The following is a 16,449-nucleotide window of genomic DNA, read 5'->3' on the forward strand; positions in this document are numbered from 1 at the left end:
AAATATAATATGACACACCTGTTGATCAAATTTATGTCATATTTGATTTCTCTTTATTTTGATTTACCATTGAAATTAATCTTTATCTTGAGCAGATAATTTTCTCTCCATATATGCAGGAGTGTGTGTGCGAATGACTTTGTTCGACACTTCCTTATAGCAGGCATTGCAAATTTACAGCCACATTCGTTTTATTCTTTACAGTCGCTGCTCACAAACAACAGATATGCGTCGTATAATATCCGTGAAATTGTAGCCTCATACCCTCAATCACCAAGGATAGAAGAGACGTTCTAGCACAGAGCTTGAGTTCACATTTGATTACACTTGAATTAAGCGGGTACCCTGTTTTGCTTTTCCCCGTGGCACGCTTGTTCTTACACAAAGCTGCTACTCTATATTAGCGTCGAGCGAAGAGCTTTATTCGCCTCTTGATAGAATGTGTTTACGGGTTTCACCAACCTATAAGCGTTCAATTAAACTACCACCAGCAGCCCGATGTCAACGGACAGTGCGGTTTTAGAAGTTTGAAGCTTTCATTTTGGCTCATTCGATTGTAGCCATGTGGAATGAATTCGCCAGGACTGGCATATTAGAGAGAATGTAAATGGTTTAACTATCAACTGAAGAACGTAATATTCAAAAGATTTGGCTCTCTTTCTCACTATTTCGGTCGTGGATATAGAGGATAACGGGGTAAATATACCGGATTGGTCTCTGACGCAAAGAGAGCCGATGTGTTTCATTCACTGTGAGCAGTTACAACCACATTTTGTGTCATCCGGCCTATATCAGTGATTTCCATTTAAGTTTGAACAAGATTTCACACCGAGACAAAAACATGGCTGATGACATCATCGATATCGACTGCTCGCACGTATTTCTTTTCATTTCGTGCAATTTGTCGATGTCGACGCTCCCCGATGATCTCGCCGAGCAGGTAAAACAGGTTGCGACACCCCTGTTTGCGTTCATGCTCGCCTTCATGGTCATCGGCGTGCTCGGCAACTCCCTCGTTGTCTACATAATCTGCAGGAAGCCAAATATGATGACGGCGCACAACTTCCACGTCGCCAACCTGGCGGTCATAGACCTCATCTTCATCATCGTGTGCGCCGTGGTAGACGAAGTCGGCATTGGGTTGATTGCCTTCCAGGCAAGAATATTAATCCTTTCGTCCCAAGCGTCTGCAGGAATCATGTTTGCACAAGGGGTAAGTTGTGTAACGAAATCGAACGCATTTTGCATACTTACAGCCTAAACTCAGACTTTATGGTGGCTAACGGTTGTTTTCAGTCATATTCTGACTGTTATATTCCCCTTAAGTATTACATGCACGATTTAAATGACCTAAAATAGGGGTTCAACATTTTCATACAACGCAAATTTAACAGAAACTAAAATGGGGTCAAAAAGGAATAGGACGAAGTACTGGCAAAATGATATTACTCATAATAAATGATAATAAACTAATACATAATAAAACTAGCTTGCTACTTACATAAAGTATGGCTGAAGTTCTGAACTACCGCAGGGACTTTGGGTTTTGTAAATTCACCTGATCATTCTGTGAAGTACGCTATTCATAAGATAGGATATTCACTGAAGAATTATGATTTTCAAGTTGCTACGCAGATCAGAGATAGGTATCGGCATATTATGCATAATATGCACATATGCAGCATTATACAGTATCTAAGATCCTGTCTGCAAAGCCACGACTAGCTATCATTATAGTAATCACACATAATTTCACAGCATATACAGGTACTTTCAAGATAGAAGGAGTAGGAAAAAATAAAAATGCTATTATTTTTTTGTGATGTAACAACAGACTTCTTACCAAAATTCATACTCTATTTCCTCTACTAAACTGTCTCAGATTACATTTACTGCCACTTGCGGTACGATGATGTGTTTGGCAGGCGAGCGATACCGGGCTATCGTCAAACCGCTCGATACCAAGAAACAACGAACGATCAAGAATGCTGTGATTCAACAGTGCGTAGTCTGGGCTGGTAAGTTCAGAAGGAAAGATACTAGTTATCGTCATGTATGTATGCATGAAATGATGATAAACATGATACTTAAGATTATTTTGTTTTACTTCCCAAATTGCCACCAGTATGAAGCCAAAATTGTAAGGCAAATCTAAAAGCGCCTAAATGAACTGTGATCACGATATAGAAGTTTAAAATTCGAGGTCATCCAGAGATTGTGACGCAACTGGTTTGGCATTAATCTCTCTTTGCACTGTCTTACTAAATTTTATGAGCCTGTAGTTTAACGGCTCATATTATGTCAGTCAAGCGGCCGCAGTACGGGGTTCTATCAGAGACGATCTGAATGACCTTTACCAGGATAATCATGAAAATAAAGGGAATAAAATATTTGCTCAAATAACATTGTGTCAGAAGTTTTGCGCTGTAGGTATAACTGAAATAGTTATTATTCAAGATAGGGTTCTGCTAAACACAAAAATGTCTTCCAAGTGCAGGGCCGTTTACCAGTGTTATTTACTTCTGCACCTGACAATGATTTTGCTGGATATGTATTCTTTGCAAAGCTGGATTTGGCGCCAATTGTTTTTGCTATCACCTCTCTTTCTTTTGCTAGTGTCTTTCGTCGTCGGCATTGTTGTAGCTTTGCTTGAATCACAGCCGTCATCGCACACCCTCGCCGAAGGTTTCCTACTCTACGAGGTCGCCTTCTTCTACATCTGCCTCATCGTCTTCATGTTCGTCTGCTACGCCGCCATCTTGCGTTCTGTGCACGAGCACGAGATCGTTGAGGGAGACCGCGTCGCTCGCTGGCAGCTTCGTCGCAACATGCAGATGCTGCGAATGGTCAGCGTCCTGGTGTTTACATTTCTCATCTGCCGCGGCCTGTGGCTCGGCTACGGATTCTACGTCAACCACGCACGGCCGCCCAGCAGAATCGTTCACATGATCGTCCAGATATCGGCACGGTTCGTCTGTCTGCTCGACAGCGCCCTCAATCCCTTCATCTACGCCATCTTCATGCCGGATTTCAAGAGGCACATCCGGCAGCTAGCGCTTCATCCTTTCAGCACCGTCAAGCCTCGGCGACGCGGTACCATGGACAGCTGCACACGTCACGACACGGTGACTCTTCAGACTTCAGCGGACTTGAGCAACCATCACTGAGGTGCCAACGATAGACTTTATCACGTAGTTCATGAGATGGCCTGGTGCTAGCGATAAACTCTCAACTAGAGGGTTGTAAGTTCAATCCTTGTATTGCCGACAGGGTCATTGATCTACTTTGCTGCTCTAAAGACAAGTGGCGTATAAATGTTTCCCTCATGTCATACCGACATTAGCCTATGTGAAATTCGAAAGGGTTTGGCCCAAAAGCGGTAATAAAAGCGAACGTGGAAAGGAATGCCCCCACTTTAACAGTTTCATCAAATTTTACCTAAAACTGGAAGAAAGAAGTGTGTATTATATAGTTCTCAACGAGCTTCTTACATTTCATTATCATCCAGTATTACTACCATCTGTCGACAATGTTTGGAGATTTGGGTATCAAGTAAAGTTTTGAATACCATGTTTGATTTTTGACCTTTCGTATGGTAACTAGAAACGTAACTTATAATTATTCGTCAACATTGTCAGTAGCCGCTGTTTCAGTGAAGTCAGGCCTAGTGTTCTGAGTTCACATTACCATTTATTGCCTTGTCACCTCGTTTAAGCCGTCTCTGTATTAGTATTGTCACTCTGTCAAAAACATGCACTTAATGTTTCAAAGATTTCTTTCTCGATCACTGTCGACTGAGACCTAGAGTGGGCGCCATGTTTAAAGATCGGCGCATGCGCCGTGTCACTTCCTTCCTATGACTCGAGTATCCGGAGAGGCGAGAAGGGAGATAAACTTACACATCGTGATACCGAGAAAACATTATGACGTGAAGTGACGTGACAAACAGGCACGAATTTCCTTGTGACGTCACCACTCTTTGAGTTAAACATAATAATGTTAAATGTTTGACATGTCGTAGAAGGGCCAGTGATTATGGCCGAAAAAAATAGTTCCCCCTTCCTTGCAGTGACCTTTCTTATCTAATAACGGAGGCACGCAGATAATTATTCGCTCAAGCAGAACAAAACGTAAGCCATACTTTCATGAGGCAAGGTACAAGCGCCATTGTACCTTGGCACAGATCACATCTAAGCGTATGGAGTAGCGTAGAAGGAAGACAAAGATAAAAAGATAAAGGTTACTATCTATAATGTGTTGTCATTCTTCACTTCCTAAGATTTTGTGTTATCTTTTGGGATAAATGAATACAGGAGACCTCCGGATGATTCAAATGAAAGATTCAAATTCAAAATGAAGAAATCACCGCGAACGAGGATGATGACGTAGCAGCTTCACATATGAATGCATTACTGGGTGCTCAAGGAAGCAGAGCAGAAGAAGGAAGCATGCATAAATTCTACACAGGTGAACTTGTAAAGCAAGTGGTATTGTAATGAAATTGCATTGCTACATTACTGGAATATGCACTGATATGTGAACCTCTTCTGTCATCATTCTTGTTCAGTGTGGATGTTTTTTTTTTTTTTGTCTGCTCAATTGTCACAATAAGTTTCACAAATCTCTTACACATGGCACTATCAATTTCTGTACCACGTATGGAATATTTTAATCGTGTGGAATGTCCTTTTAACACACCAACTGTTTTTCATGGTTTTTAAGATCATGTCAAATGCCAATAGTTTGAGGGCCAATTTACATCAATACATCGTTTTGAACAAAAAAAAAGTATTTTGGCGACAATAACAAATTTTAGGAGTATAAAAGTATAAAAGTAGAAATGCCAACAAATGATATAACATTCAGGGATACTGAATGTAGAATATGGACTGTTTGAAAGAACGCTCATGCCAGACTCGTAGAGACATTCAATGAGGTTTCTAAAAACTACGTCTTTTACGGGAAAGCAAAGACAAAAATGGTATAGTACAGACTTCTAAAGCTGGTCCTCTTCCTATTATAGGAATCTGACCATCTTTCATTGATCATGAGCACGTAGGAACTATGTATATTGTAAAGATCGGTCAATAGAAGCTCAATAACATTTACGATGAAATTAGCACGACATCCAAATCCTTCTTCAATTCTCACAACGACTAATTAGATGTTCCCATTTACCATATTTGGTAGTAAAAGTTATATCTCTAATGATATAAAGAATTAGGTTGATGAGTATCTGATGAGTATCCCCCAACTCATAAGAATGATACTGGTCTGTCATGACATGGTATATTAAGAAATATTGTAAGATAGGTTTCCAAGTATAAGCGAAACAAGTAAAGTTTTTCGAGTTCTTTGCCATTTTATATCGAATTTTTAGGGCAAAAGTAGCCATTGATCATGAAATTTTGCGTCATAGATATAATGACAAGCAATATTTCTGGGCCCCAGTTCATAAAAGATGTTAGGATAGCAACTCTTACTGGAATGGCAACTTCCAATAGCAACAGCCAATCAGGAAGCTAGATTCTTGTCATTACCATGACAATTACCATTCCAGCAAGACTTGCTGTCATATCAACTTTTTTTTTTGAAAAGGAGCCCTGGTTTCGATTTGTGTGTTATTTTTTTTTAATTGCCGTGAACCAAGGCTTATCTGTTCTAACTGTGTCATTTGTAAATATGTTTCAAATTCAAATTAAATACAAACTACTACAGATACAAGAAAGAATTCATCTGCTTAATTTCAGAATTTTTCATTCAGCTGTGCTTATTTTTTTTTCCCCGAAATCGTTTTTGTAAGAGTTTTTGTATCATTGCTATTATTACGGCTTGCATGCAACAATCATGTCATTGTACCAATGCTGCATATACGATCAGGTACAATAAATGTATCATTTTTCATCAATTCACTTAAACGCACTCATATTATAGATATAAATATGCATTTAGTATTTGTACGTGTGACAATGTATGTAACTGTGTGAGAGTGTGTATGATTTACAAAGCATGTAGGTCATTAATGCAAGTATAAGACCAGTGACACGTGATCTATATAAATTGGCATTGACGCACTGGGCATTTTTCCTGTTATGAAGTGAATTCAGTCAGTTCAATATGGAGAGAGCTCTAAAGGCAATATTTACCATTTTTATTTTGCAGGTGAAACAAAACCCAGCTTTATAGTGCTTCGAAATAGTTCTAAAATGTGAGTTAGGAATAGAAACGTAACCAATGTAAAAATGTTAATCCGTATAATCAATGTCAGGTATTGTTAGATATACAAAATGTTAACAATACTGATATGATAAGACTGTTTCTAGAAAAAAAAAAGCAGTCCACAGTAATGGTTTATTGAGAAAAATTGGAATTGTGATATCTCCTTATGCTTTAGGCTTTATTGCAAATATGTTACATGGTAGGATATTTTGTGGTACAAGTGACCTACTAACACATATGCATCAAATGTGATAACTCGAACATATTTTTAAATCACTGCTGCCAATGGTAAACAATACCTTTATTAGATTTACATGGCAGCTACAATGAAATGGAACAATATGTTGCCTGTCGGGACGAATGGCCTAGGAAAAAAAATAAAAATCTCTCTTTACGCTTTCATGTTTGCCAAAGCGTTCATGTGAAATAAGTATTTTTGAGGAATTAGAGAATCGATCAAGTTTAGTTTATTTGGGTCTTTCTCTTTTCTTCGTGCAAGCTTTCCAGAAAGGAAATCTTGTTTAAAAACTTACGATACAGAGCTGTATGCAATTCTATGGATTCACATTTTGCGCCTATTCATGAAATTCAGTCCATCCAACAACCGAATAAGGCGGGACTTAATTGATTTTGGAATTATTGCAAAATTTGCACACTTTCCATTGTTGTGTGGTCGTGATTTTGCGATGAAAACTTAAAGACACTGGTCAAAAAACACCTAGTTTATATGTTTACATTATATTACTTGCGTTTTCATACACTCATGGATGGGTAGGTGACTCAACCGGGTCTTTCGCGTGTATGCCTCATGTTTCAAGTTGTGTGTGGGTGTGCGTGCACGTGCGTTTGTTTGTTTGTTATAACGTTAAGCGGTTAAGCGTGTTTGTGACGATGGAGAAACATTTGCGGGTCATTTTCTTGTGACGCGACACTACCAGTAAGTCATGGCACCTATCGATCCAAGGTGAATCATGCAGACAATGATAAACAAGCAAAGACACACATAAACAAAGCTTAGGCTCCTTCCAATAGATATGACGTTCAAAGCCTCATTTCAGGTTTTCGTGACGAGAATGTAATTCGAGCAAAACAACCCGGAAATTTCATAACCATGAATTGATTGCGCAGGACAAAGTTCCAATTCGAGCGCTGGCAAACAGGCATGAAAAACCTACATGTACATGGATCATAAATATGGGGTGTATCAGTGGGAAAGAATTTCGTTTCTTTAGATATGCTCGAAGGAAAAGACTGCTGCTTGTGATACTTTTCAGCAGAACGCTACTCTAACATTACTTATGACATCTTTTGTAGACTAAAGTTACAACTTTACTTTTACATCGTCCATTTGATGGAAGAGTGTTTCACATCTGTCGAATGAAAACATAGTTATAAACGCTTTTGAGGAATTTTCAGGATTGTTTTTAATAGTGATCAGGATCATTAAAGGACAAGCCCACCTTCACATACATAAGGATTGAGAGAATGCAGCAATATTAGTAGAACACATCAGTGAAAGTTTGAGGAAAAGTTACGAATATTTCAAGTATCTGCGCAGTCACTGCTGGAAGAGAAGACTACTACAGTGTATGATGTCACATGCGTACAAATATATAAGGAAAATTAAGAGAATTTCACAAAACTTTACTTTTTGAATAAAGTGCACAGTTCTTCGACTTGCTACTGACGTATGTTAAGGGTAATATTATTCCCCCTGCCTTCTGAAAGAGAGAAGTCGAGTGTTCTTTTGTTACGGGAGAAAAATGGAAATATGTTAAATTTTCTTTATTCTTTCTTTATATCGTTGTACTCATGTGACATCACAAGCTATAGTAATCTTTTCATCCAGCCGTGACTGAACAGAAACTTCAAAAATTCGTAACTTTTTAACGGATTGTCCGATTTTGCTCAAACTCTCACCAATGTGTTCTACTAATATTGCTGCATTCACTAAACCCACATGTCTATGAAGGTGAACTTGTCCTTTAAGTACTAGTAATGCCAATGAGATTTGTGTAAAGGATTGTTCCATCCTCAAGACACAGAAATTATTTTACCACTTTGCACGCTACAACTTGAGATAAAATGAGAAAACAAAAGCACATAATGGTTAGATACCTGATCATAATTGAGATCCACGTAGATATTTACATCTTTTGATTCAGAATGCTGTGAAATAGATTGGGACACCTATAATAACGTTGTTCACTGCGATTATAATAATAACACGAAAAGCTAGAAACTTACAAGAAATAATAAAAAATCTTGTAGGTAAATTCAAGTCTCCAGATTCACTTGACGGTTGACGGAATTCAAAGAAAATTAATTAGTTTTGTAATAAAAGTGTTAAATTTTTGATAGTTTTCGTGGTCATATGGGAGTAAGGGAGCATGTATTACTTTCGGAGCATTAACAATTCTGTGGTGTGTGGGGGGGGGGCTTTTTTTACACATCTATATTTGATGGATATTTGCAAATGAGTGTTTTAGTTAAAAGAAAAGTGATAACTCAAAAAGTCATGTGAAAAGTGTGAAGGATTCCACGGTGATGGTGACCATATTGTTTTGAGAGGGGTTGTGTTATCATTCTGCTTTCACCTGTTTAGAACTGTACTACCAACAACATCAAGAACAGTTATATAATATATGAGAAAATGAGATGTAGGTTAATTGTCTGCGGTCGAGCAATCGATTTTGCTTACCTGATTGTCTGAATGTCGTTAGATGTCCAAGGTGGAGGCAATAAACTCGAGTCGGTAACTGAATACGGGAATTGAGAAAGACGAGAAGCAGGTTAGGAGAAGTCACGAGCAAACTCCGAGTTTGACCCTGTTTCAACTCTTCAACTATGTTTACGAATCCGGGACCCACCTATGCACTAACAGAGTGAAATCACACCATCAAATTGACAAAAAGTTCCCTCAAAATGATGATGATGGCTATGATGCCAGTACCTCATAGTTTTAAGGTTGTTTTCAAGACGAAAATATTGTTAAAGTCATCTTGTTGGTTGATAATTTAGCAAATGCAATCTAGCCCACTCGAAAGAAAATTAAAGAAAATTTGGAAGACTTTATGGTGTGAATACTTAATCAACACCACTGCTACTTTGAGTACACGTGTAAACAGTTACGACTGATATCACAGGTTCATAAAAATATTGCGGTCTCATTAGGTCCGAGTTTGGTGAAACCGCGATGTCATTCTCTCCGTCCGAATCTACATCTATTTGTCAAAGCTAACTTCAACATGGTGTGGCTTTATGCATCTATCTTTTACAACATATGTACACATTTCAATATCTGAGGCAGTATCAGCTTTTTGACGAGAATTCGTGGCTAGGTTTTCTTAACAAAAAAACAAAAACCAAAAAAAATGGAACGAAGTGACATTCGGCCGAAAGACGTTGAGTTTCATATGCTTGTCATAAGCTTATGACATCTATTAGCTGAGTGAGTATAAAGCAAAGGGTTGACGTATGAGGCAAAGTGATTCAGCAGACGTTCAGTGCATTTTCCCATTGCTTTGAAATGGATGGAGTTGAAATGGGCTTGGGTGTAAAGATATATACATCTGGAGTCAGAAGACACCAAATTACGGGTATGCGAGTCATGTAAACCCCTAGCCCTAACTCAATAATACAAAAATATAGAAATGTGACTGTCTCATAAAATCGATGACCTTAACGAATATCTAAAAAGAGTTCATCCGTAATTGACTACTAAAAAATAAAATATGAAAATGCAGTCTTTTTAAAATCTTTTTTATCCTAAGTTGTACATAATGAAATTTGTATTATTTGTTGTCTTGTAACGATGTACTCGATAAGTCTACTTGCTACTGCTGGTTCTTTTTTTTAAACCAACTATAATGTTCTTTTTATTTTGACTATTTTGCAGTTTAAATAGATTCTTAACGACGTTTTTGTTTGGTAAACGCATTCCATTTCATTCAGTTTAATTACATTTTAAATGTTTATCATAACATTCTGTTTTCTTCTTCTCCACATTAGTAAATTGGGCTACCAACCACGCCCGTAATGAAAATTCAGACACATTAAAAGTGTTATTGTACATGGCAATATTTCTTGCTGGCTGATAATCTCGCGTGAGATTGTAATTGATATTTCGGCTTACATTGCTTGGCTTTGCCGAGGTTATTATCGCGTAAAAACAGTATCACTTTACTCAGCACTTATTACCAAGGTAATGGGGATACAGCGTTCTGAGGTTTGACTTCTATAATACTTCTATACTTCTATATCTTCTTGTAATCTGAACTACTGTAAAGGAGAGATATTGATTTGAGTCCGAGTTGTGAGTTTGAGTTATGCGAAGGGCTGAGTTTGAGTGTGATAAACATTTGCTTACTCCTCCTTCTCCTCCTCCTCCTCTTTCTTCTTCTTCTTCTTCTTCTTCTTCTTTTTTCTTTTTGTTTTGTTTGAATCAAATGATATTTTGTCTTTCATGAATACTAATAGATGCGAAACATTCAATAAAACGCTGAAGAAAATCATAAATGAGGATCACAAACCTGACAAATAACAATGGTTCGCCTAGAGGAGTCATAAGCCCGAATGTGCCATTACTACCACAAGATATTCGATTCCATTCTACTGTTCCATTCTACATCCTGCTTTGGGGTTCACATTCCGAGATTATCACAAAGTAAATTGGCACGGTACTTATTCTCACTTCTATTTTGCATCCTTTTCCGTCCCTTTCTAAATCTTCCATTTTCAACGCAACTCTCAATATTATTCCACATACCATTCCAACAACGCAATTACCAATGCTGTTCCAAATACCATTCCAAATTTGCCACGTTCAGTCACAACTTTAATACTGTCCTCACTATATCACCAGCAATTTGTTTGTCCAATGACAATTCTGAATGGTGCATTCTCAAAATAATGCATCAGTTTCTGTCCCAATTTCAATGTCATTTTCAATCAGGCGTATAACCGTTTTGAATATATAACTCCAAATCTATATTCCAGTTCTAATTACATATCACTAACCTACATCAATCTCATTTCCATTCGAAATTCCAAAGTTGAGCCCCACTTCTGTTTAAGAGTGTAGATCTATGAAATATTCGTTTACACATTTTAATAAACAGCATGACATCTCAACCTAAGAAGCCAGATTACTCAAATCGCTAAAGAGAAACGTCATCATAAACGTCGTAGATGAATTCCAACATTTCAGATATAATTTGATATCGCAAATCACCACACACACAAGTACATTATCTTCACATATTTGTGTATGCACACAAACATACATACACACAAACAAAAACACAAACATATCTGCTCACACATTTGTGTATACTCACAAACACACATCCACACATTATTAATAATGCATAGCAGGAACCTTGTGTGACTTTTTCTCCTTCCCGGCTTTTGTTTTTGTTTTTTGTTTTGGCTTTTTTTGTGTAGTGTGAAGTGCAGCTGTTTACCGAAAATTAAAGCGAAACTTGATCAGGTTCTTGTCAAATATGCCGGTATGAGACGCGTTGTCGACGAAGGAGAAGTGAGAAATTTGACAGTCCTTAACGGCATGATTGGCCCAGCAGAATGTTCGCAGAAATATATCAATTCCGCAAGGAAGTGAAAATATCAGTAGAAGTTGCTGATGTTTTTTTTTTTCTGTATACTGTTGTCTGAGTATGTGTAGTATTGTTTTTTATCTTTTACAAGGATGTGTTCGTTTTTTCAGACGTTTCAAGTTTGCAGGACATATCAAATACTCACACTTTTTGAGGGTTGCAGGACGTTGAGGATCTCCATGCCACAGCTCTTAGAATTACTCGAAGATCAAAATCACGCGCCAACAGGCCACAGTCGAGTTGACGGGCATTGACCAGCATCAAATCATCTTGCTGATTTTTTTTTATCTTGACAGTGAGTTGTTCAAGATCATGATATCGTGTTGATTATTCTTATTTCACCTGCTTTGCTATTCATGGCTCCAGACGGACTCAGGGAATAGCCTTACAATATCTAATGGTTGCCAGTGTTGCTTTCTTCATGTTAACGAAAAATTACAACTTTAGCTGAAAGAAAAAAAAAGGGAAAATAGAATAAACTGGAAGCAGAATGGCAGTACCTTGTCATCATGCTTCAATGATTTATTGCCAAGGGCCATTAGAGTCGACCGAATCAAATGGCACAAATGATTCTCCCGTTGTCGGGGTCGACAACGCGTTCGCAAGAGAGGTCACCGTAGTCGTCATCTCCTGCTTCATCATCCTCATCGGCTTGGCGGGTAACGCCCTGGTCGTCTACGCCATCGTCACCGTGAAGAGTATGCACACCGTCTGCAACGTTTTCGTGGCGAACATAGCGGTTCGCGACATCGTCTTCCTCGGCACCTTCGGCCTGATCTCGGTCATCGCACACGGAATACACCGACTCCAGGGAGAGGAAGCCCACAAGAATGTCGTTTCAGTTTACGCCTTAATGGTAATTAAAGCAGTGAGCTTTTGATTTATTGACCCACTTGATCAGTATTCTGAAAAATTTTACTTTCATAAGGATTGTGTCTATCATCAATTTCGTAGGATTATCATTTTCAGGAAAGAGCATGAGATGTATGATAACAGACGTTCCGATTCAATTCAATTCAATCAATTCGATTTTATTGTACCATCTGGAAATTTGCCTTATTTGCATATAAATGCATTGCTACAAGTTTGCATTGAATTCATGCATAAAGAACGCACTTATAACAAAAATATATGACGGTGCCTCTCTTCACAATTGTTCATTGATCCTTAAAGGATGGTATGATAGTATTGGCTGAGATGAAGATTCAGCTTTTAGCTTTTGTGAGATACTTAGAGACCACTTTACTACCAAGTACTACAGGTACTTCCAAAGAATAGTTATCTAAAATTTACGTGTACAATATACTGATATGGAATGGTAACACAATGAAGAGACGTGTTGCTTTAACGCTTTTCGGGAGTCAGATATAAAAAGTTATCCGACTGAATCATGATAAATTTATTGTGGAATTGGAATGCAGAAGGCTGTCGATCAATAACAACTAGTTTGATTAGACGGTAGTTTCCATACTCTATGCTGTTTATATGATGTTTATTCGGCCTTAGAGATGATGACGTGACGTTGGTAATTATGACATCACGATTAGTAATCTGCTTAATATGTTTTTGTGGCGTTTTTCTTGTGCTCTCGAAGTCATAAGCCATGGGTGTGGTTATAGTTATGCTGTCCCTCGTAATGGCGCCATTTCCGGCATCGAGTTGTCATGGTCGTCTGCAACTTATCACGTGATTGTAGTAGACCTTGCAGTACTGCCGGCAACTATGCTGTTCAGCAGGAAGTCAATGATACTTTGAGGTAGTGATCAGTAGAAAAGTTTGAGTGACGTCCGACTATGAAAATGCTAGACTACTCGATCGCAAATAATTGTTGCAGCATCTGTGTCTGAAATACTGATTGGTATTTCAACCCAGCTAATGCCTTGAAATCATAGCGATTTCTACTTGGTTAGAAGTGGGAATCAGTAAAGTGCTTGCATGAAATTTCAATGATTTCGTATTATTTGATCATTATGACATATTCATGATATCCATCACAATACTGTCTGCTCAAACTCGTGTCCGGCACAATGTTGTTTCATACGAGATAGGAAGAACAGTTAGCAATTTTGACAATCTAAGTGGAAGGCTAATCAGGCAATGTCTTGCCATACAACTCTTTGTATCTAACGAGATCTTGAGGTATCCCTGATCGTACCTGGAGACATATTTGTCCTTTATATCTCTCTTTCAATGACTGTTCACAATCCAGGTATCATTATCTCTCACAGACAAATTCTCCTGCGATCATGGCGGACGATTCATGCCCACAATTTTTAAATTGCTCAATTAATCACTTCTCCATCCATTGCGATAAAACTGGTGTTTACAGTCGGGATGACGTTTAATATCTTTCGTTATAATTATGTCTCCTAGGTAACGGTAATGGTGGGTGCGGCATCGATCACAGCTCTCGTGCAAAATCGCTATCGCTCCATCAGCCGACCGTTGAATTCGAAGACGCAAAAGAAGATAAAGCCCGCCCTCCTGATTGTAACCTGCATATGGGTGGGTGAGTCAATTTGCGAAGAATTTCGACCTCAAAGTATTAATTTTCAGTACATATACTTGTATTTCCTTTTTTTTAAAATCACATACTAAATGAAATTCACTGTGTTCGATTTCGGCTGTAGAAATCCGGCTCACTGTGATAGTACTGTCATACCTAGGAGTATATAAGATATATCGATCTCTGTCTATTTATATCCCTTTCTATCTATCCATGAAATAGAAAGATAAATTAATTAATTAATCAATACAATATAATGTAATATAATTTATATATATACAAATATATACACACACACACACACACACACACACACACACATATATATATATATATATATATATATATATATATATATATATATATGATGTATCGATCTCTATCTATTAATATCCCTATCTATCTGTCCATCTATCTACCTATCTCAGTATCGCTTGTTCTATGCATCGTGAATCCTATTCTGAACACACCATCTGGAAAACTATCGTGGTTCATCGTCATCATCGTCCTGTTCCTGGTGGCCTACGCTCTCCCGCTCACCGCCGTCATCGTGTGCTACGTCGCCATCTACTTGGCCGTCCGCCGCGGCCAACAAGTCAGCGGCGAGGGCGAACAAATCGCGCGGTGGGATCTGCGGCGGAAACTGCGCATCTTGCGTATGGTGGCCTACGTTTGCCTCTCGTGTACGGTGGCCTGGGGATTCTGGTTCGGCATCAACATCTTCGTTGCCTACGAGGTGATGGCAGGGATGCCGCTCCATAATATCGACGACTTCCTCTACGATTTCGCAGGCATCTTGGTGTGTGCGTCGAGCGCGATCAACCCGATCATCTACGGCGCCACGAACGCGAGCTTCAATCGCTGCTTCAAGAAGCTACTTTGCGAGCGATTCGCGCCGCGCACTTTCTACCACACCGCCTCGTCGCCCGACACATTGGATGAGAGGCGGGATAGCTCCTCCAGGAACGGTAGGAAAAGAGTCAGGCTCAGCATGATCGAACTGGCCAACCCTGATCGACCAGACGATGGTCAACGGTCTTCCATCATGGTTTAGCATTGATTTAAAAACCAAAATTTAGTACTATCCCTCCCGCTATTTCCTCTCTCTTTCTACTGTGTATATGTCTAGTCTTGTTGTCTGCACTTCCTAGGTTCACTGTCATGTTTAATTTGTTTTGCGTGCATCACGTAGACATCGTAACGAGTCTTTCCATGTTCCCAGAGTTATCAAATGTGTATACTTTGTAGTTATTGTGATGTAGAGTACCACTCTTCTTATTTTCCTCTCATTTTTCCTTCCTTTCTCTCGTCTTCTCTCATATCCCTATTCAAACTATGAAATTTGTTGAACATACATCTGATAATACTTTTTCTTACAATGTTTCTGTATATAATTATGTGTAAGTTATATCTACTGGACGTCCCAGTCAAGTTTTTCGTAGCTTATGACGATCCACACAAAATATACATGATATATTCCGTGTGCAACTATGTGCATAGTTGTGTGTAATGTATGTATATGCATTTTTGTGAGTAAAGCATATCAAATGAAATTAAACAAAAATATAAGAACTCTTGCTAGATCCGCGACAGATCGAGAAAAGTCAGAAAGTGGACTGATATTCTAACCGTGCAGAACAACACATTTGACAATATGCTAGAAATTCTACAGCACTATAGCTGCTGATCTGAAATTTTGTTGTTGGCGCTATAGCTCGGTTAGGGTTCTGGTTTTTCGGTTTAATCCCAGTGAGACGCGTGACAATGAATGTCGGATATTCCCGTTGTTATACCTGCTGGTCAACTGAAGCAGGACCACCAGAACCATGCCAGCTGAGCACCGGGACACCATGGCTGGCTGAAGGTGGTGTCCCTGGTCACTTCCGGTAATAAGTCGAGTCTGTGTTCCCGTCTTTTGTACAGTAGTCACATCACCAGCTTATACTATGTATAGCGTGAGGTGCCTACAATTGCTATACACCGAAATTGATTTCACTGTCAACTTATCGCACACAACTTAGTTCCTATTGTTTCTATTGGCAAGTGAAATCGATGTTTCTTACTACATATAGCAAGGCAGTCATTCTATTTGTTAGAGACAAAGTCACA

The 16,449-nt window shown here is 38.7% G+C and overlaps 2 protein-coding genes across 2 annotated transcripts; both read left to right on the top strand.

The window, feature by feature from the left end:
* The first annotated feature begins 841 nt into the window (after positions 1-841).
* LOC139734455 (kiSS-1 receptor-like) lies at positions 842-3,167 on the top strand. The gene is made up of 3 exons (XM_071645239.1): positions 842-1,213; positions 1,883-2,018; positions 2,617-3,167. Exons 1-3 carry the CDS (start codon positions 842-844, stop codon positions 3,165-3,167), a joined length of 1,059 nt encoding a protein of 352 aa, XP_071501340.1.
* A 9,157-nt stretch (positions 3,168-12,324) lies between these two features.
* Positions 12,325-15,394, top strand: LOC139734456 (somatostatin receptor type 5-like). The gene is made up of 3 exons (XM_071645240.1): positions 12,325-12,690; positions 14,208-14,343; positions 14,769-15,394. The coding sequence occupies exons 1-3, from the start codon at positions 12,325-12,327 to the stop codon at positions 15,392-15,394; spliced, it is 1,128 nt and encodes a 375-aa protein (XP_071501341.1).
* Positions 15,395-16,449: the final 1,055 nt, after the last annotated feature.

Source organism: Diadema antillarum, unplaced genomic scaffold (assembly GCF_040938485.1).
Source record: "Diadema antillarum isolate AM-2024a unplaced genomic scaffold, OU_Dant_1.0 seq00000526_RagTag, whole genome shotgun sequence".
In the NCBI taxonomy this organism is placed as follows: Eukaryota; Metazoa; Echinodermata; class Echinoidea; order Diadematoida; family Diadematidae; genus Diadema; species Diadema antillarum.

Coding starts and splice junctions, on each gene's coding strand:
- LOC139734455 (XM_071645239.1), top strand. CDS start 842: ATGGCTGATGACATCATCGATATCGACTGCTCGCACGTATTTCTTTTC. Junction 1,214..1,882: donor GAATCATGTTTGCACAAGGG/GTAAGTTGTGTA, acceptor AAACTGTCTCAG/ATTACATTTACTGCCACTTG. Junction 2,019..2,616: donor ACAGTGCGTAGTCTGGGCTG/GTAAGTTCAGAA, acceptor TTCTTTTGCTAG/TGTCTTTCGTCGTCGGCATT.
- LOC139734456 (XM_071645240.1), top strand. CDS start 12,325: ATGGCAGTACCTTGTCATCATGCTTCAATGATTTATTGCCAAGGGCCA. Junction 12,691..14,207: donor TTTCAGTTTACGCCTTAATG/GTAATTAAAGCA, acceptor TATGTCTCCTAG/GTAACGGTAATGGTGGGTGC. Junction 14,344..14,768: donor TGTAACCTGCATATGGGTGG/GTGAGTCAATTT, acceptor TACCTATCTCAG/TATCGCTTGTTCTATGCATC.